Source organism: Wickerhamomyces ciferrii, contig 00323 (assembly GCF_000313485.1).
Source record: "Wickerhamomyces ciferrii WGS project CAIF00000000 data, strain NRRL Y-1031 F-60-10, contig 00323, whole genome shotgun sequence".
NCBI classification, from domain to species: domain Eukaryota; kingdom Fungi; phylum Ascomycota; class Saccharomycetes; order Phaffomycetales; family Wickerhamomycetaceae; genus Hansenula; species Hansenula ciferrii.
Genome location: NW_011887417.1, coordinates 1 through 20,022, shown reverse-complemented (window position 1 = coordinate 20,022; position 20,022 = coordinate 1). Strand labels below are relative to the sequence as shown.

At 31.6% G+C, this 20,022-nt stretch overlaps 11 protein-coding genes across 11 annotated transcripts; 5 read left to right on the top strand and 6 right to left on the bottom strand.

Moving 5' to 3' along the window:
• Positions 1-1,712: 1,712 nt before the first annotated feature.
• On the top strand, positions 1,713-3,041 carry BN7_6704 (dual specificity protein phosphatase family protein; the record flags this gene model as incomplete). The annotated part of the gene is made up of 1 exon (XM_011272756.1): positions 1,713-3,041. The coding sequence occupies one exon, from the start codon at positions 1,713-1,715 to the stop codon at positions 3,039-3,041; it is 1,329 nt and encodes a 442-aa protein (XP_011271058.1).
• A 110-nt stretch (positions 3,042-3,151) lies between these two features.
• On the bottom strand, positions 3,152-3,793 carry PRP18 (mRNA splicing protein PRP18; the record flags this gene model as incomplete). Its single annotated transcript, XM_011272755.1, has 1 exon — positions 3,152-3,793. One exon carries the CDS (start codon positions 3,791-3,793, stop codon positions 3,152-3,154), a length of 642 nt encoding a protein of 213 aa, XP_011271057.1.
• A 316-nt stretch (positions 3,794-4,109) lies between these two features.
• TFG2 (transcription factor IIF subunit TFG2) lies at positions 4,110-5,384 on the top strand (the record flags this gene model as incomplete). The annotated part of the gene is made up of 1 exon (XM_011272754.1): positions 4,110-5,384. One exon carries the CDS (start codon positions 4,110-4,112, stop codon positions 5,382-5,384), a length of 1,275 nt encoding a protein of 424 aa, XP_011271056.1.
• A 432-nt stretch (positions 5,385-5,816) lies between these two features.
• On the top strand, positions 5,817-6,151 carry RPL38 (60S ribosomal protein eL38; the record flags this gene model as incomplete). Its single annotated transcript, XM_011272753.1, has 2 exons — positions 5,817-5,822; positions 5,921-6,151. 2 exons carry the CDS (start codon positions 5,817-5,819, stop codon positions 6,149-6,151), a joined length of 237 nt encoding a protein of 78 aa, XP_011271055.1.
• A 286-nt stretch (positions 6,152-6,437) lies between these two features.
• On the bottom strand, positions 6,438-7,988 carry BN7_6700 (PEX28-32 family peroxisomal membrane protein; the record flags this gene model as incomplete). Its single annotated transcript, XM_011272752.1, has 1 exon — positions 6,438-7,988. The coding sequence occupies one exon, from the start codon at positions 7,986-7,988 to the stop codon at positions 6,438-6,440; it is 1,551 nt and encodes a 516-aa protein (XP_011271054.1).
• A 235-nt stretch (positions 7,989-8,223) lies between these two features.
• Positions 8,224-9,009, top strand: CWC24 (U2-type spliceosomal complex subunit CWC24; the record flags this gene model as incomplete). The annotated part of the gene is made up of 1 exon (XM_011272751.1): positions 8,224-9,009. The coding sequence occupies one exon, from the start codon at positions 8,224-8,226 to the stop codon at positions 9,007-9,009; it is 786 nt and encodes a 261-aa protein (XP_011271053.1).
• Positions 9,010-9,038: 29 nt separating this feature from the next.
• Positions 9,039-11,710, bottom strand: HIR1 (Hir1p; the record flags this gene model as incomplete). The annotated part of the gene is made up of 2 exons (XM_011272750.1): positions 9,039-11,593; positions 11,674-11,710. 2 exons carry the CDS (start codon positions 11,708-11,710, stop codon positions 9,039-9,041), a joined length of 2,592 nt encoding a protein of 863 aa, XP_011271052.1.
• Positions 11,711-11,996: 286 nt separating this feature from the next.
• Positions 11,997-13,463, bottom strand: ARO8 (bifunctional 2-aminoadipate transaminase/aromatic-amino-acid:2-oxoglutarate transaminase; the record flags this gene model as incomplete). Its single annotated transcript, XM_011272749.1, has 1 exon — positions 11,997-13,463. The coding sequence occupies one exon, from the start codon at positions 13,461-13,463 to the stop codon at positions 11,997-11,999; it is 1,467 nt and encodes a 488-aa protein (XP_011271051.1).
• Positions 13,464-14,459: 996 nt separating this feature from the next.
• Positions 14,460-15,059, bottom strand: DUO1 (Duo1p; the record flags this gene model as incomplete). Its single annotated transcript, XM_011272748.1, has 1 exon — positions 14,460-15,059. One exon carries the CDS (start codon positions 15,057-15,059, stop codon positions 14,460-14,462), a length of 600 nt encoding a protein of 199 aa, XP_011271050.1.
• Positions 15,060-15,333: 274 nt separating this feature from the next.
• Positions 15,334-19,002, top strand: SLA1 (cytoskeletal protein-binding protein SLA1; the record flags this gene model as incomplete). The annotated part of the gene is made up of 1 exon (XM_011272747.1): positions 15,334-19,002. The coding sequence occupies one exon, from the start codon at positions 15,334-15,336 to the stop codon at positions 19,000-19,002; it is 3,669 nt and encodes a 1,222-aa protein (XP_011271049.1).
• Positions 19,003-19,269: 267 nt separating this feature from the next.
• BN7_6694 (uncharacterized protein) lies at positions 19,270-20,016 on the bottom strand (the record flags this gene model as incomplete). Its single annotated transcript, XM_011272746.1, has 1 exon — positions 19,270-20,016. One exon carries the CDS (start codon positions 20,014-20,016, stop codon positions 19,270-19,272), a length of 747 nt encoding a protein of 248 aa, XP_011271048.1.
• Between the last annotated feature and the right edge of the window lie 6 nt (positions 20,017-20,022).

Here is a 20,022-nt window from a genome sequence, read left to right as displayed (position 1 = left end):
GAAGTTGAATTTATTGAAATTGATAATACTACAACTGGTATAAATTTAAAATGGATGATTTTTTATTCAGTTATATTATTAGCTTCTAAAAATCAAAAAATTGATGGAAATAATGATGATGATGTCAATGATGATATTGCAATTCTTTAAGATGCTGTCAATGAGATTGATGATTCAGATGTCAATCCAGATAAATATGAATTGGATAGTTTATGTTTTTCAAAAAAAGATTTGATTGATTATTCTATACCCATAATTCCCAGACAAAGAAGAGATTCATATTTACCGACTTTAAATGAATTATTTGATATAGATATTAGACATGAACATCATCCAAATTATTTTAAAGAATCATTTGATGATAATCTCAGACATCAAAAAATTAAATCTAATGATGTGAAGAAAAAGTATGGAATAGATCTTGATCCTCAAATAATTCATGATAATGAATATGTTTTCGTTAGAATTAAGAGTGCACCAATTAGAACAAGTCATATTGAGGAAGATTTTAAATCAGCAAAAAATTTATATGGGAAATATACTGAACATTTAAAAAATTGGAAATATTTACTCAATTATAATCAAAAAAAATCTTCAAATGAATTACCAATCAACATACAAAAACTTTTTTTCCATCAATTTACAGAAATTGAAAATGATTATGGTGATTGTGTTGCTTATGGATTTATTATTATTGAAGAATATGTTACTTATCAATATAAAACTTTTTCACATAATCAATTAAAAAATACTTTAAATAAAATTGAATTTGAAAATTTAAGAATTCAAAATGGGATATCAAATAGTTTAAATATTGCCTTTATTGCAGGGTCATATGGCCCAGATGATAGGATATTTTTCAGAAATCATCAAAATTCACAAGTTTATATATTTCATTTCTTTTACACTATATTTAAATTTAAACCTATTGATTCAAAAGAAATGGATAGAATATTAGAAGATTGTGGATCAGATTTATCAGATTTATCAGACCATGACCTTGAATTAGAAGATGAAGAATACTTCAGTTGTTAACTAATGAACAATGCAGTTACTCTTGATTCCATCGATGTAGTTTGATTGTCACCGTTGATGTTTTGTTTCAGTTTCGGATTGAGACGCGAATATGGTATATTACTAAAAGAAGAACAACCACCAGCACTGAAAAACCGCTTTGAAAACCCTGGAAAAGACCAGTAGTATCACTAGACTCTGACCAGTCCAACTAGTATCATCATTACCCATCATCTCTTTTAGATATTCCCTTGTAGTCTCCTGTTGAGTGCTTTTCTTCCCACCTTTCGGTGTTCGAACTTCGCTCGCTAAAACTTCTCACTGCTTATTCAGCCATCACCGTTTCACATCACAATTCTCAACCTCATAATTCAGGTACTAAATATAACCACATCAACAAAAATTAAAATTAAAATTAAAAATAAATAAACAACATCATCAACGATCAAAACTCAACACAACTCATATCTGAGAGGAATTTCACTTGTTGATCATAACCACCATCCGCCTATTTGATATCAGCTGCACAAAGATCTGTTTACCCAAGATTTCAGTACCTTTTGTTCATTTCTTGATTCATTTAATCTATTTATATTTTCAGGTACCAAAAAATTTAAACATTTTATATATATAACTACTGATAAATCATAAGATAAAAGGACATTTATACTAAGAAGTTATAGATTCAACAAAGAAAAATGGTGACTGAGTTCAACGATCATAGTCGAAATAATAACTTGTCAATAAATAATAGTTCCATTCCAAACCAAGCTGTTAGTCCTCAATCAAAGAGAAATACTAAAAATTTATCTCTAAATTTAGCACCAAGATCCTCAACTTTCCCTAATAATGGCTTGAATGGCTCAACAAATGTCTTGCCTCCAGTCCCACAATCAGCTACACTACCCACAACAAGATTATTTAGACATCCTTCATTATCAAATTCTAAAAATGATTCAAATTTATCATTAAATTCAAATCCTTCAACTTTGAAAAGAAGAACAACTTTATCATTATCAATACCCACAGATCCAGAATTAATGAATTTACAAAATAAAAATAATAGTTCAACAAATAAATTATCATCAAATTCTATTCCTTCAATAACTTCTTCATCACCAATAACTTCTTCTTCACCACTTATACCTTCAACTCCTGCAGATTATACAAGTTTCCCTTCATTTAAAAGAACTAATTCTTCAATAACAAATAATACAACATCTTCAAATTCATCATCAAATAAAACAATACATATGGATAATCAAGATTTTAATAATCAAGATTATAATAATAATAATAATGAAATTCCCACTATGAGAACTCAAACTTTGATACATAATTTATCAAGTATAGATCTTAGTGATGAAAGTGATGTAAATAAAATGAATTGTTATCCAAATGGTCCACAATGTGTCTTGGAACCAAATTTATATCTTTATTCTGAACCTACAGCTAAACAATTAATGGAATTTGATTTAGTTATTAATGTTGCAAAAGAAATTTCACCACCAATTCAAACAAATCATAATCAATTATCAAATAATCAAATATCAATTATTGATTTTAATCAAGGAAATTCAAAATATTATTATGTTCCATGGACTCATACTTCCAAGATTTGTCATGATTTACCTATATTAACTTCTAAAATAATATCATCATTAGAAAAAAATGAAAAAATTTTAATTCATTGTCAATGTGGTGTAAGTCGTTCTGCATCATTAATAGTTGCTTTATTAATGAAATTGAAAAATTTAAATTTGAATGATTCTTATAATTTATTAAAATCTAGGGCTTCAGAAATATCACCAAATATGTCATTAATTTTCCAATTAATGGAATGGAGTGAAATTATTGGTGTTAATAATAATAAATCTTCAACAACAAATTCTAATATAAATTCAAGACCTACAAGTGCTACAAGTGAAACAAGTTCAAAATTTGAAACATTAAATGAAAATTCTTTGGAAAATAATCAAAGGTCTGAATTTAACAAGAATAATGATGATCTTGTAACGTTTCCATGAATTAATATTAAGTATATGATGAATTTTAATAGACAATTTTTTTTCTTTCGGATACTAGGCATGTATTACTAGACTCATATTACACTACAAGTAATTTATATAGATACTGTTTATTTTCTATATTGAACTTCACTAAATGTAATCAATCTCTTCATCGAGGTAATCCATTTTCTTGTCTTTTCATCAATCATAATATTTGCACCACCATTATTCAATTTTGAATCTCTAGAACGGGCATGAATACTAACACTAATAACACCAATAGGCCATGCCACATTACCAATACTTAATTTCATATAACTTTCTGTAGATTTCATAAATTCACCATGTTGTAAATGATATAATATAGTTAATAATGAAATTAATTGATCTTGATCCAAATTGTTTTTTCTTAGTGAGACACAAAGTGGGAATAATGATTTCTTGGTGTCAAGAAGTAATGATTGATCATAATCTGGATGTTGAGACCATTGGTTTAGTATGAATTTTATGTATTTATTTGCCTTCATTGTTATTATTGTTGTTGGTTTGGATGTTAGGTCTTCTAATTGGATGATTAATTCTTTGGGTATATCTTTCAAAATTGTAGGATCTGATTCATTTTGAATACTTTGATCATCTTGAACAACTTTACCATCTTCTTTATTCTTTTCTGTACTTGATTTCAAACTTTTTGATTGTTGTGTTTCTTCATCTTCTAATTTTCTTTTTTTGGACTCTTCCACTTTGGTTTCTGGCTGTTTTGACTCCATCTTTTTTCGGCAAAATGAACAATAATAGTCTATAATATAACACAACACAAAACCTTCCGCTTTATAAGATAATTGGACACTTATTTCCCACCAATAATCAAGTAATTTGATACGTTTTCAAAATATTAGTTTATACAAATTTCTTTGAATCGCAGTGGCCGTATCACAAAAATCCCAATACTCTTAAATTAAATAAAAACAGAACAAAATCAATAAAATATCAAAAACATCAACAACAAAAGAACCGTTAAAAGGGGGACAGATCATCAACTAAAGGATTGAATTGACCTCTTATACCAGTACATAATATTCCATAATGACCACAGAACCTACCAAGCAAAAAACCAAGTCAAACGAACAAACACCAGCTGCTCCAGAACAAGAATTATCAAAAGAACAAACCATATTACAAAAACAACAATTAAATGAAGGATCAGATGAAGAATACGTATCAGAAAATGAAGAAGTTATAGATTCAAATGATATCACACAGGATAATAATCGTATTGATCTAAATATGAATTTAGATAATGGAGAACGTAAAATTTGGCTAGTTAGATTACCAAGATTTTTAATTGAAAAATGGAAAGAATCAGATAATTATTTCCAAGGACAAGATTTAGGTAAAATTAAAATTAAACAAAATAATGTTAATAATAAAGCTCCATATCTGAAGATGCAATTGAATGAAAATGATCCAAATTTTGAAGATATCCCACATAATTATGAATTAAATATGACAAAACCTACAGTGGAGAATCAATATATTTTTAATGAACAAAATGTAAATGGATTGAAAAGACAAAATGGGAAACAAGATGAAGATGATAATACTAATCATAATGGTGGTGTTAAGAAAGAAGATGGTACAGTAACAAAAAATGAGCTAGATAATGAAGTTCAATCTAAAAAACCAGAATTGAAACCAATTGATAAAAGAGAAGCTGCAATGTTAAGAAGACGTAGAAGATTTAATAGATATAAAAATAGAGATGGTACTGATAAAGTGATACCTTTTGTTAAGACAATTCCAAAGAAAACTTCATTAATTGGTAAAATTGCACATGAATGTCAAATTACTCCAATGGTTAATGATCCAAATTATTCCAAAATTATTCAAAGAAGAAAGAATTTAATCAAAGAAGAACCAAGACCAACTGTTACATTATTAAACGAAATTCCTGGTGTTACTTTAAGTAATGCAGGTTTAACATTAAAGACAGATACTTCAAAATTCTTAAAATCTTCAGCATCAACTAAAAACAAGAATGAAGGTAGAGCAATTCGTATGCCACAAAAAGACCTGTTTGATTTATTATTCAAACTGTTTGATGAATATGATTATTGGTCATTAAAAGGTTTAAAAGAACGTACAAAACAACCAGAAGTTTATTTAAAAGAAACTTTAGAACAAATTGCTCAATTAATTAAAAAAGGTCCTTATGCTTTAAAATATGCATTAAAGAGAGAATTTAAAGAATTAAAAGATCAAGAAAGAGCTGAAAGATTAGGTGAATTAAGTAAAGAAAATGAAGAAGATGATGATGAAGAAGATAATGATGAAGATGTTGAAATGGAAGATGTTGTTTGATACAATATTGTAACCTTTTATTTTGATATATTTAATTTGCATACTAGGTGATTGAACACCAATTTAAAAACATATACAACAAAGTCCAAAAATAAAGAAACAATGAATGATTTATTAATGAATATATAAGTACATTGTAATTCTTATCAATCTTATCTATATAACTTCCGAAATGGTCAAAGACTCTATAATTCAATTGAAATTAATTGAAATCAATTGAAATCAATTGTACTCATATTCTTTTTTTGTGACTGCGCTGTTTCCCAATTGGGAAATACCCAATTTATTATAAAACCCAAACACCAAGTCACAGATTTCGCGAATTTTCAGTTTTTTTTCAACACTGTACTGAAAAAACTGAAATCTAATAACAAAGTGAACAGTTTGATAGGTTTAGAAGATTTAGATCTAGGTATAACTCAATCTATAAAAATGGCTGTATGTATCGTTGGAATGAAGTGCTCTATGTTTGAAAAGAACTAGGGACTCAAGAAAGACGTCTAATTGAATGGTTATACTAACATGGTTTAACTTAGCGTGAAATTACTGATATTAAAAAATTTGTTGAATTAAGCAGAAGAGCTGATGTCAAATCAGCTTCAATCAAATCAAACCAAAAAGTTGCTGCTAACGGTAAAGTCTACAAAGAAACTAAATTCAAAATCAGAGGTACCAAAAACTTATACACTTTAGTTGTTGCTGATGCTGAAAAAGCTAAAAAATTAGTTCAAACCTTACCATCAACTTTAGAAATTACTGAATTATAAATTTAATATTAATTAAAAAGAAGATTTAATTTTATATTGAAAAATTGTTTTATAAATTTTTATTGGTTCTAATAAATGGAATGGGTTAATGATTTTTGAATTTGATTTGTTTACGTAAAAGAAATTATTGTAATTATGAAGAGAGATTATATGAACTACTTTAGAAAACTCATAAAAAACATTAAAAGTTTATTAAATCATATGAAATCATAAATCAAGGAATAAATTAACATTGTACAATTATAATCAAGTATTATGGAAATTGGAAATGAGATACATATGGAACCTAATTATCTTTTTCCTTTTCTTTTAAACTATTTCCAAACTCTTCTTGATTCTCTTTTTCATCAATTTGATGATCTTTATCTTGATCTTTATGTAATTCTTTTTCTTTATTTTTTTTACTCAATTCTAAAGCTTTTACAGATTCTAAAACTGTTGGATGATCATCAAATCTTAAACTTTTACGTTTTCTTGCAGTTTTATTATCATCTTGTGATGATGAATTTTCTGATGTTATACCTGATGCCTGAACATTTTGAATTTCTGCTATTGGAACTGGTTCCTTTTTAGAATTTATAAGATCATGTTGTATTGTTGATTTTGTTGGTGTTGTAGTTGATGAATTATTTGGTGATGTATTTGAGGTGGTAGTTGATGTTGTTGATTTGGAATTTATAGGAACTAATTCTGCAGTTCTAATCCATCTTCTTCTTCTTGTATATTTGGAAAATGAATCTTCAGTTGATGGTTTTTTCCATGTATTATCATAATAAATAAATCCATCATCAATTCCAGGATTTGCTGTGGATCTTGGTTTAGAACTTGGTAATTGAAATGCACCATCATTAGTTAAATCTAATCTCCATGATTTATCAACCCATCTCCATACAAGACCTGAACCAATTTCAGTTTCTGGTAATTCAAATTTATCAGTTGGTGATGATTCATTTAAAAATTCATCAGTCCATGCAGTTCTTTCATAACTTAATAAATTTGGAGTCCAACCAATACCTAACCAACGACGTTGATTTTCATAAAGAACATAAGTGAAAACAATTGGTTTACCATCTTTATTCTTAATACCAACTCTTTCATTAACTTTTTTAACAGCTGCAAAGATACCAGAATCTTTATTAATATTAATACCACCAAAATCTAAACCTGTTAAATAAAATGATAATAATCTTACTAGTCTAAATTTCCATAATACTTTTCTTGTAACTCTTGAGAAAATTGAATGATAAGTTAAACAATAAAGTCCTAATAATAATAACAAAGTTCTTGGTGTTAATATGAAATAAGTTATTATAACATATAAAGGTGAAAGGAAAATTGTAGTGAAGAGCAATCTTTTAATATCATATGAAGTTAAAGCTAATGAAGTTATTGGATTGAAAAATAAATCAGCTTTAACTGTGACAGTGGTAAGTAATTGCACAATATCATCTAAGGTTGGTTTGGATTGTAACGTGGTTTCAACATGTTTACTCAATATTGAATAAGCCACCAAGATGGCCACAGCTAATATATGACCGAAATAAGTAACAATTGATTCAAAATAAAGCACCAAAGTAGCATAGATACCCACAACCAGCAGACTTAACCATGTATCTTCATTGGTCCATGTCAGCACACTCAATAGTTTATCAGCAATCACGAAGTATGGATATGATTTCACTAAAACTTTTGACACTGTGACAGGAGTTGATGACAACAAGGGCGAACTCTCCGTCTTTGTTACGCCCCCAATACGCTCATTCAGCGTGGAGGATCTCCCTGTGAAGGCGGCTCTTGTCTCGACATCCTCCGGAACTGCGTGGCTCCCAGCAGACATTGTTCAATTAGTTATTTAGCAGTACTTTGGTTGTTCAATTGGTTGATTTTGACTTGATTTTGAGCTGTCAATGCGATCTTCGTTTATATTTAAATCAAATTGAAGGCGACTGGGCGAGGACCGAGGGCGAATTTAGTCGGAAATGGATAATCTCATATAAACTTTTAAAGTACAATTGATTTCAATTTGATTTATTTCAAAACGATGGTCAAGTCATTAAGAGTTGAAGCACAAAATGTTCAAGAAGAGAAACGTGAAAGGTGCTGTGAGACAGAAGGTGGTACGGAGAGACAGTTCCGGTAGCTCTGACAGTGAAGATGAAGGAGTTGTGCTGAAGAAAGTGAAGAAATCGGACTCTAATATAGACAATAGTATTACTAAGAAAGAGTCTAACGGTAATATTAATGAGGATGATAAGGATAAACAACTAACACAGAATAATGAAATCACAAAAGTTGATGCTTTAAACCAGGAACTCATAGATAAAGATCGTGTACGAAAATCTATGAAAAATCAAGATCATGGTGATGATAAAGACGATGGTTTATATAAAGGTCAATCAAATTATGCTACATTTATCAAACCTACAACTGGTCAAGCTATGGATAAAATAGGCCCCAAAAAGACAAGTGCTAATATAAGGAGTACAACTGTTTTTGATTTCCAAAGAGATGTTTGTAAAGATTATAAACAAACTGGGTTTTGTGGGTATGGTGATAGTTGTAAGTTTTTACATGCAAGAGATGATTTTAAAGCAGGTTGGAAGTTAAATAAGGAATGGGACTTAGAATCTAAAGAACAAGAAGCCAAGATAGAGAAAGAAATGAGTGATATTCCGTTTAAATGCCCAATTTGTAAAAAAGATTATAAATCTCCAATAAGGACAAATTGTAATCATTATTTTTGTGAATCATGTTTCTTGAAAAGATGTAAAAAGAATCCAAATTGTTTTATATGTGATAAAAATACAAACTCAGTTGCTAATCCTGCCAAAAATTTACAACAATTATTAAAGAAATAGATCCAATATTGTGATTTATTCATTTGCTCTTATGTTCTAACATATTTATATAGTTCATTTTGTTTATGGGTTTCCAAATCCTTATCTAATTTATCAACACCATCATTTTCACCAAGTTGGGCTAATACATCTTTATAACCTTCTAAAAAAGTTAATTTATTGATATATTCAAATTCATTTTGTTTTGTTTCATTATTAATTAAGTCATTATTATAGTCATTAAAATCTTGTGTAATATATGGAGGTTTAAATCTATCAACCCATATATAATCATATTTATTAAATTTATGATGGAAATTATCAATAATTTTGGTCCATATTTTCAAATCATTGTTATATAAATAAGTTTCATTTGTTTTTAAATATGCCAATATTTGACCATTTTTCAATTCTAAATCTGCTAATTTAGATTGAATATATGTTTTCTTATCTTTAACTTGATATTCATAATTTAATATAGGTGCTAATGAAATTTTTTTAGTTAATTTGGTAAAAGTGTTCAAATTAAAACTATGAATCATATAGTCTTCTGTGAGTATCATTAGAATATCATCTTTACATGTCATATACCCCACGTTAAACCCCAACTCAATCCTTGGATATAATAATCTTCCCGTAAATGAATAAATCAATATAGCACAACTTTCAGTAGCCAAGATCCAATATTTATGTAATTCACCTGTAATAGCTAATACTCGATCACGTAAAAAAGTTTCAAATGATAATTCACCATTTAATTTAGCAATAACTATTGAAGGATCTTCATCTTCAGGTTCTTCATAATTTTCAACTTCTAATATAGCACGATCTTTCCCATCATCAAGTCTTTTATAAACCAATAAAGTAGAATCATAACTTGGTTTTAATGGTAATATAGGTTGTTCATCTTTAGTTAATTTACGTTTTTTAGCGGTGAATAAAAATTCATCTTCATCTTCATCATCCTCTTCTTCATATTCTTCATCAATTTCATCACCTTCTTCTTCTTCTTCCTCCTCTTCTGCAACTGTTCTCTTAACATAATAACCATGAACAGAAGTATGAACACCAAATTTTGGTAATGAATATGGAGTTTTAGATAACAATGTATCTCTAGTTTTATCTTCTTTGATTTTTTTAGCTGTTACTGTAATGTTTTTGAATTTGTTAGTTGTACCGTTTGATGAAGATGATGATGGTGCTGCCGATGAGGAGATTAATGTTGGTGCAACTCTTTTCTTACCATTCTTAATAACAGCTTTATTCAATTTGGAATCTGGTTTGGAAGCAGTGGGTTGTGGAGTGGTTGATGTTGACGGTATAGAAGGAGGCTTCGGTATGGCTGGAGGTGGTGCAGATAGCGATGGTGGCGGGGGAGGGGGAGCAGGTGAAGGTGATTTATGTGAAGTTGGCTGTTCAATACTTAATAGACGATCCATATGTTTATCAGATAAAGTTTTTTGATATTCTTGAGCTTTCTCTTCAAGGATTAATTGATTTGTACTTTCTGCAAAAACGGTACTTTCTTTATCAACACCATATCTATTCAAAATCTCGTCTGTTTTTTCAGTTGGTACAAATTGACCTAATTCTTCCTTTTCAAAACATACAACTCCAATAGTGCCATCTAATGAAGATGCAAATAATGTATCACCATTTGGAGTCCAACATAAATCTGTTATAGTCTTGTAAAAAATATCTTCCAATACAACAACTGGAGATGCTGATGCTGTATTCCAAATAACCAAGGTTTTATCTTGACCACCTGTGGCTAATGTTGAACAAACTTTCATTTCTTTGTTAATTTTTGTTTGATATAGTACCGGTGAAAAACATGCAACTTCACAGGGACTATCATGACCAATTAAACTTATATCTGAATCCCATGTACCTCTATTTATAATTGCAGTTGAGGTGACTGGACCATTTGTTGCATTTGGTGCAGCTATATGTTGACCATCAGGGGACCAAGATAATCTTCTGAAGTAAGTTGTCAAAGGAGATTTCTTAAATGGTTGTAAAACATTTTTTTCAATTGAAAAGGAAATTTCTGAACCTTTGTGATATCTAAAAATTCTTACTGAACGATCATCTGAACTTGTTGCAAAATATTTATTTGCTGGATCGAAAACAACACCTTTAACCAAAGATGAATGAACATCAAATCTTTTAATTCTTTCAAATGTAGTACCATTCCAAATAATAATTGATCTATCTAACCCAACAGTAACTAAAATACTTGAATCTGGAGCCCATGCCATATCTTGGATATCATTTTCATGTGCAACTACTCTCTTGGTAACAGTCCAATGTTCTGCATTTTCAGCTTCACCAAAGACAGGTCTACTTTCTTCATCTTTTTCCCAAATTAACAAAACTTTATCATCAGAACCTGAAGCTAAGAATCTACCATCTGGAGAAAATTTAACAACAGTAACTGCACCTGTATGACGACTCATACTACATAATGGTTTACATGATTCATCTTTTTCTTGGTTTGGATTCTTGAATCTTAATATATCTGCAACTGACCATATTCTAACTTTACCATCTAACCCACCTGATGCTAGTCTTGAACCATCGGGACTTATTGTTAATGAATAAACTTCATGTTTTCGGTGTTCCTCTTAATTTTCAATTGTTAGTATTTTAATGTATTTCTTCAAGACTTTTAAGCGTACTTACCTTCATGACAGAGCCATGGAAGTTTCAATATATGCATTGTAAAAGTATGAAGACTCAAACGAATGAGCTTTGTATCGAGGTTTATAAACGTATTGTTCTGTTCAAAATCTAAAGCTTTGATGATATAAATGTAAATAATGATGATTATTTTCGAGAAGGACACAAGGGCTTCAAACCACATACAAATAATTAACAAAACTAAAGATTTCAATTAATTTAGACACAACATTCAAAATTATAAATTCAATATATTTTATATAAATAGTTATACAATTCTATAGTTGTTTTTATAGCAATTTTTAAATATTAATAATTTTAGGAATTTAGTTCAAACCGAAGGATTTAGTAACAGCTTTACCGAATCTTTCAATACCGACAACCAATTTATCCAATGGAACAGCCGCATAGGTACCTCTGAAAAAGATTGTGTTTTCACTACCAGGAACAGTTTGTTCCTTTTGAGGTGGGTTAGTTTGACCTTGAGCCTTGAACCAAGAACCCGGAATTAATAAAGCACCCTCTTGTAAACCTTCTTCATATAAGGCATTTTCAACTTTTAATGGATCTTTACCAAATTCTTCAAATTTTGGATGTTTAGAAGCATCAAATTGAACAGTAAAGAACATACCAGCAACTGGAGCAATGTAATGTGAAACTTCTTTTGGGAAATGTGCACTAACAGCATCAATTGCAACATCTCTTTTATGAGTATATTCTTGACGTAAACCGATTAACCAATCTAAATAACCATCTTGACCCCATCTTTGTAAAGTACCATTGATGATACTTTGAGCAAACCCACTTGGTGTTTGCATTGAAACTTCATGTAATCTAATATATCTTTCTAAGATTGGTTTTTGACCGACAATCCAACCAACACGAGAACCTGGAGCTAAAACTTTTGAGAAAGAGTCTAATCTAATAACTCTACCATCAACATCTAATGAGATGAATGAAGTGACTAAAGCATTCAAAAATTCTTTATGGGTGTGGACAGCTTTACCTTCTCTAGCGGATTTATCAGTGGTATAAGTATCCATTTGTAAATAATAGTATGGTTCATCTTCAACAATGATGAAATCATGTTCTTGAGCCAATTTGTAAATAGCAGCTCTTCTTTCAGAACTTAATGATGAACCAGTTGGATTTTGACCTGTAGCAATGGTGTACAACAATTTTGGTTTTGGACCAACCCAATTAGTTAAAACATCTTCTAATTTTTCTGGAATGATACCAAAATCATCCATTGGAACTGGGAATTGAGTAACACCAAGAGCATTGGCAGTTTCTAAAGCTGAACTGAAACTGAATTCTTCAACCAAGATGGTATCACCTTTTGAAGTAAATGTTCTTAATGTGGCATCCCAAGATTGAGTGTTACCAATACTGGTGATGATGTCCCATCCTTCGTAGGGAACATTATGGACTAATTTGGTATGTTCTTTGATGAAATCAAGTAATTCAGCCTGACCTTCAGTGAAACCATATTGTAAAGAACGAGATAATGGGATATCTTGATGATGACCGTTATCTGATGAATGTTTGGCTAAAACGGTTTGGGTAGCTTCTTCAACAGATTGTGGAACAGCGGCAATACCATTTCTAAAAGGAGGATTTGGGGATTCAGCAGTGATCTTGTTCCATGGGAAATAATCAGCTAAAGGTAAACCACCACCCAAGAAGACAACGTTTGGGTCTGCAAAGTATTTGAAAGCAGTTTTCAATGGAGAAGGACGACGAGCTAAAGCTTCTTCTGATAATAAGTGAGTGAGATCTTTTGGACCAGCCATTGTGATGTGATTCTGTGGATATTATATGGGGATTCAAACACAGCGGATGTACTAGAAATGGTTGATTCTTTGTACTTTTCTACTATTTAAATACTTTATCAAAAGATCAAGACGGCATTTTGAAATTGATATCTTCGAGTCATATTCGCGACTTTTTTTTCACCAAATTGGGGATACGCACGATCAAAAAGATAAAATATATGGAGTTAACTACGGAAATGGAAATTGAGAATATAATTATTTGGTACAATGCTGATTATTAATGTGATACTCAAACTTTATAGTATGGATGGTGCTGATCTGATATAAAAGATTCCTGATTTAACCGTTATTAAGCGTGCTGAACATGGGGGATACGATGTTATGGTACTATGTATCTATGTATGTATATAGTTGATAAGTTGATAACCCTTGACTCTTGATCCCTCATTTAACCGTTATTAACCGTGATGAACATGATGAACATGAGATATACGTCACACTGTCACACTGCAACATTATGGGAGCTAAGTTGAGCAGTAATATACGCTTTTAATAATTATCAAACTTTATATACTGCGAAGCAGAGCTTACAATAAATGAGTAATTTATATATTATATAACACATTAAACCAAACTGATAGTTGTATGATGATTACTGAGCATCCACATTTTTGTATATTCATGAAATCTATATGTATTGTATAGGGTCATTAGTTGAAGATCGTTTCTATACACATGATCATAGTTGTAGATCAACAGCTATAATCTAGAACATTCTAAGAGAACTCATACCATTAAAAATATGATTAGGTATCTTATGAGTCTTGAAGTTCTAAAGTCCTTCCAATATCCTCTGGTATAATCCATCTCCTCAACAAGATATTATCAATGTTTCTTGGGGGTTAGTTCTTTATAGCCCAAGCTAACTTAAACTGAAATGTATGTACAGATTGAATGATGCTATGATTTAGAATCCATTATCAACTCACATATTAAAACCATATGACAGCGTTTCTATCTTCTAGCTGGAGTTCTACCATTAGCACCTCTGGAACCTCTAGTAGCAGATGTTGTACCTCTCCTAGCTGCGGATGTTGAAGAACCTCTTGTTGAACGCCTAATAGAGCCTGATGTTCCATATACTCTTCTTTTCAGTGATTCTTCTCTTTCTTTTATTCTTCTTTGCTGTTCTAGTTTTCTATTGAGCTGTTGTTCTCTTTCTTGTTCTTTTCTTTGCTTTTCAGCTTGGAATCTTTGATTCAGTTCATCAAATTTACGTTTTTTATTAGCATATTCTTCTTCATGACGAGTTGTACCTTTCCAATTTTTATCACTTAATAACTTGGTTGTATATGAAGTTTGTGATAATATTCTAATCCAGATATCTAGCAATTTATCAGTTGATTCTGTAGCATGTAAAACCTTATCCAAATCTGATGAAGCTTTATGGAATGATCCCAATACACCATCAATTGTGGAGTTTATTTGTTCAAGTTGTTGTAATTCATGTTGTAACGCTTCATTACGTTCTCTTGGTGTCAATGCAGTTTGATCCTTGGAAGACTCAATAGTGGAGCTTATCTTGTCCAATGGTGGAAGTAGCTGATCAGACATTCCTCTATGAATAATTGGAACTTTCAACACGGTTCCTATAATAGATTGATACTTTATTCGTTTGTTTTGTTTACATTCACGAAAACGCCATAAAATAAATTTATAAATTGGAGGAAATCCGACTGATAAAGATCGGAATTGTGAAGCTTCCCGCGAAACTTGAAATCAGCGAAATCTGCGGTTTTCGTCAAAGGAGAATGAACAGAAACCCCTAAGAGTATCAGAGCAATCGCTAGTAAAGAACAGATATTATCAAAGTTTCACAGGGTAAAAGATGTCCTTTTTAGGTGTTTACAAGGCATTGTATGCCTATGCTCCTCAGTCAGCCGAGGAGTTGGCCATTGATGAAAATGATATCCTATATCTTTTGGAAACATCAGACGTGGACGATTGGTGGACTGTCAAGAAAAGAGTCGTAGGTGCTGATGCTGAAGAACCAGTTGGGTTAGTTCCATCAAACTATATTGAACCAGCAGATTTCATTGGAAGTGCTAGTGCTCTTTTTGATTATGATAGACAAACTGAAGAGGAGTTGACTTTCAAAGAAGGTGATAAGTTTCAAGTTTATGATGATAAAGATCCAGATTGGATATTGGTAAATAAAAATAACCAAGAATTTGGGTTTGTTCCTTCAAATTATATAGAGATGAGCCTTGGTGGTGCTTCCACTAGTGCTGTTGCTCCTCCACCATCTCATCCAGCTCAAGATCAACACCAAGCTCCACCTCAACAACCTCAACAACCAATTTCAAGTTTCCAACCACCTCCACAAAGATATGATAGTCCAAAAGCTGTTGAACCACAACAACCGCCTAAACAACCAAGTACAAGCTCATATGCTCCACCACCTCAAGCACAATCACAATCTCAACATTCTCGTGATAAAAGTTATGATGATTATAGTGATGAAGAAGAATCTGCACCTCCACCAAAACCAAGTAGACCTTCAAATTCAAATACATCATTACCACCTCCACCAGCTGCTCAACCAGAAGACGAGGATGGAGATGATCAGTTATATACTTGGGCCATTTCTGAAGTTGATGGACGTAAAAAGAAGAAAGCAATGTTAGCCATTGGAAACAGTACAATTTATTTTTCACCAGATTCAAATAATGGTACACCACATCAATGGAAGGCTAAAGATTTATTATCATTCAGTTCTGAAAAGAAACATGTCTTTATGGAGTTCAAAAATCCATTATATTCATTAGAAATCCATTCTGGGACCAAGGAAGTTGCCGCTGAAATTTTATCAATTTTAGGTGAATTAAAAGGTTCATTCACTTCAGGTGGTTTAAAGGAAATTCAAGCTGCTGCTTCATCAAAACCATCATCTAAATCATTACCATATGCTAAGAAAACTGGTAAAATCCTTTATGATTTTGAAGCCCAAGGTGATGATGAATTAACAGTCCATGAAGGCGATAATGTTTATATTATTAACGATAAGAAATCAAAAGATTGGTGGATGGTTGAATTGATAAATAGCGGAAGAAATGGTGTTGTACCAGCTCAATTTGTTCAACCTGATCAACAAGAATCTGGATTATCATCTCTGACTAGTAAATTCAAAAGATCAAAATCAAAAGAAAATTTATCAACTACATCTCCTTCCAAGAGAGAACAACATCAACAAAAGAAATTACAAGGCCCAAAAGCTTCAAGAATTAGAACTTGGGAAGATGCTTCTGGTACTTTCAAAGTTGATGCTGAATTTTTAGGTGTTGTTGAAGGTAAAATTCATTTACATAAAACTAATGGTGTTAAAATTGCAGTTGCTGCAACAAAACTTTCAATAACAGATTTGGAATATGTTGAAAAAGTTACTGGTATGTCATTAGAGCAATATAAAGGTAATAACAAGAAATCTTCATCAGGTGCAGGTGTTGTTAGTGCCAATGATCCAGATAGAGAAAGACGTGAAAGAAGAGAACGTGAGCGTAGAAGACGTGAAAGAGAAGATCGTGAACGTGATCGTGCTGAGCGTGAAAGAGATAGAAGAGAAAGAGAATTAGAAAGAGAAGAAAGAGATCGCTTACGTCAAGAATTAAAAGCTGCTAAAACTGGTGAAATTTCTGCTGCTGCTCCACCTCCACAACCTGCAAGACCTGGTTCAACTTCAAGATCTGCAAGTGCATCAAAACAAAGAACAGCAGCAAGTGCACCAAAAGAAGATTATGATTGGTTTGAATTCTTCCTAGAAGCTGGTGTTGATGTTAACCAATGTCAAAGATATACAAATAATTTCAATAATGAACAAATTGATCCGAGTATTATGGAATCAATTGATTCTTCAGTTTTAAGAACTTTAGGTTTACGTGAAGGTGATATTATCAGAGTTAATAGATATCTTGATCAAAAATTCAATCGTCAACCAAAACAAGCTGAACAAGCTCAAGGTGGATTATTTACCGAACCAACTGGTGGTTTGAAAGCTAATCGTACAGGTTCTGCTACAAGTGTTGGTAATACATTACCAGCACCAACTGGTTCTGCTGCTCCAGCTACTGCAAATACTGATGATGATGCATGGACTGTTAAACCAGCCGCTAATAGTGAAACTGTTAATGGAACTGAAGGTCCAGCTTCATCTTTATCACAAAATTTTACTGGTTCAATGCAAGATTTAGTCAACTTGAAACCTTTAGCACCAACTGCAACTGCTTCATCAACAAGATCAAATCAAACATTTGCTCCAGTTCCTTCAAAACCATTACAACCTACAAAAGCAGTCCCTTCCACCGGTGTTTCTACAGATACTATTACTACACAAAAAACTGGTAATGAAAATTTCATTTCAACACAACCAACAGGTCAATTATTAGCTCCATTAGATCCTTTCAAAACTGGTGGTGCAAATATTCTACCATTAGCCACAGGTGGTGCTTTTGTTTATTTACCAACTCAACAAACTGGTGTTTTGAATTTACAACCAACAGGTTTGATTCCATTACAAAAAACTGGTGGTTTACCATTCCAAACAACTGGTGCCTTACCATTACAACAAACTGGCTTATTACCATTACAAAAAACTGGTGGAAATGTCACAGGTGGTGCTTTACCTTTACAAAAAACTGGTCCTTTAGGTGGATTACCACAATTTGGTACTGGTGTTGGTGGTATTGGAAGTTCATTACCTCCAACTACTTCATTTGGTCAAACTCCAAATTTTGGCTCAATTCCAAACACTTCATTTGGTCAATTACCTAATACTTCATTTAGCTCACAACCAACTGGTGGGTTAAATCAATTTCAACCAAGTGGTGGATTCCAATCACAACCAACTGGTGGTTTGAATAATTTCCAACCAACTGGTGGATTAAACAACTTCCAACCAACTGGTGGATTAAACAATTTCCAACCAACTGGAGGATTCCAATCGCAACCATCAACAGGATTTACTACACCTTTCAGTCAACCAACAGGTGGATTCAATACACAACAAACAGGATTTGGTCAACCATCATTCAATCAAGCACAACCAAGTGGATTCAATAGTTTATCAAGTCCACCAACTTTTAACAGACAACAAACTGGATTTGGTCAACCACAATTTGGTGCTCAACAACCATTTGGTCAACAGCCATTCAATCAACAATTGAATCAAATGACCAATAGTTTCCAAAATACTTCATTACAAAATCCATCACCATTTGGTCAACCTCAACCACAACCACAACCTTCATTTGGTGGATTCCCACCACAACAACCACAACCTCAACCTTCATTCGGTGGGTTCCAACAACAGCAACCAACAACTTCGTTTGGTGGATTCCAACAACAATCACAACCTTTACAGCCATTAGAATCACAACCTACTGGATTTGGGTTTGGTAATAGTGGAGGATTTGGACAACAACAACAACCTTTAGGAGCTCAAGCTACAGGTAAAAGAGCTAATCTTGCTAATGCAAGTGCTGATAATCCATTTGGGTTTTAATATTTAAAAAGTGTAAAAGTATTATCAAAAGGGACAGCATTTAGTTTTTTACAATTCGTCATAGTTGTTATTTACTAGGATTTTGCATTCGTGTATAGTATTAATTCATGAAGAAAGAATTAGAGTTATTTATTCTAAGAGTAGTAAAATTAGTTATACACTTTGATTGATAGATTAATAGTTATATTATAATATATATCTAGCTACTTATGGAGTTAAATAGATCAGATTTATCCAGCAGCTTTATAGTGTTGGAATTAAAAAAAGTTAAATAAAAAATAAAACCAGTGTCATGCAAAATAAAACAATTAAAGATAGAAAAAGATACTGAAGTCGGTAAAATTCCCAGTTCATAAAATCATAAATGATTTCAAAGATAATGCTGCTAACAATGATTAATAAAAATAACAAGTAAACTTTAATAACAAATGATTGTTTTAATTTTTTGACAATTTTGCTGTTAAATCCACTGAATAAACTTTCTTCAGACAAATCTATCCTGATATTTAGCTTCTTAGCCAGGTCTTTTAATGTTTCATCTAATTTAACTTGATCTGTATAAGCATCTTTTTCATTTTCATAGCTATAGTTGAGTATTTCATGATCTTCATTATCTGGAGTTGAGCACATTGCCATAGGTATTGCATTCAAAGGAACTATTATTTCTAGTGTTTCTGGACTAATCCCAGCTGTTGCATTCCTATTGAAAGCGTCTATATCTTTGTTCTTTATTCCTTTCAATAAGGTATTTGCATAATTGCAATAAATTGCTCTATTTATGGTGGTTGAAACGGAATCTGGTGGTGGTGAATTTAATGATTGAACTAAGGAGCATGTCCAACAAGTTAAAAGACCGAATAGAGCACATGTTATGATGATATTGTTTGCCATCAACTCAAACAAGCCGCCACTAGTATTTCTTCGATTAACTGGTAAATCTGGATCTGGTTGCCTGTGATTTTGTTCTTGATCACCTAACCTCAGATCACCTGGGTTATTAGGAACTAACACCATTAACGA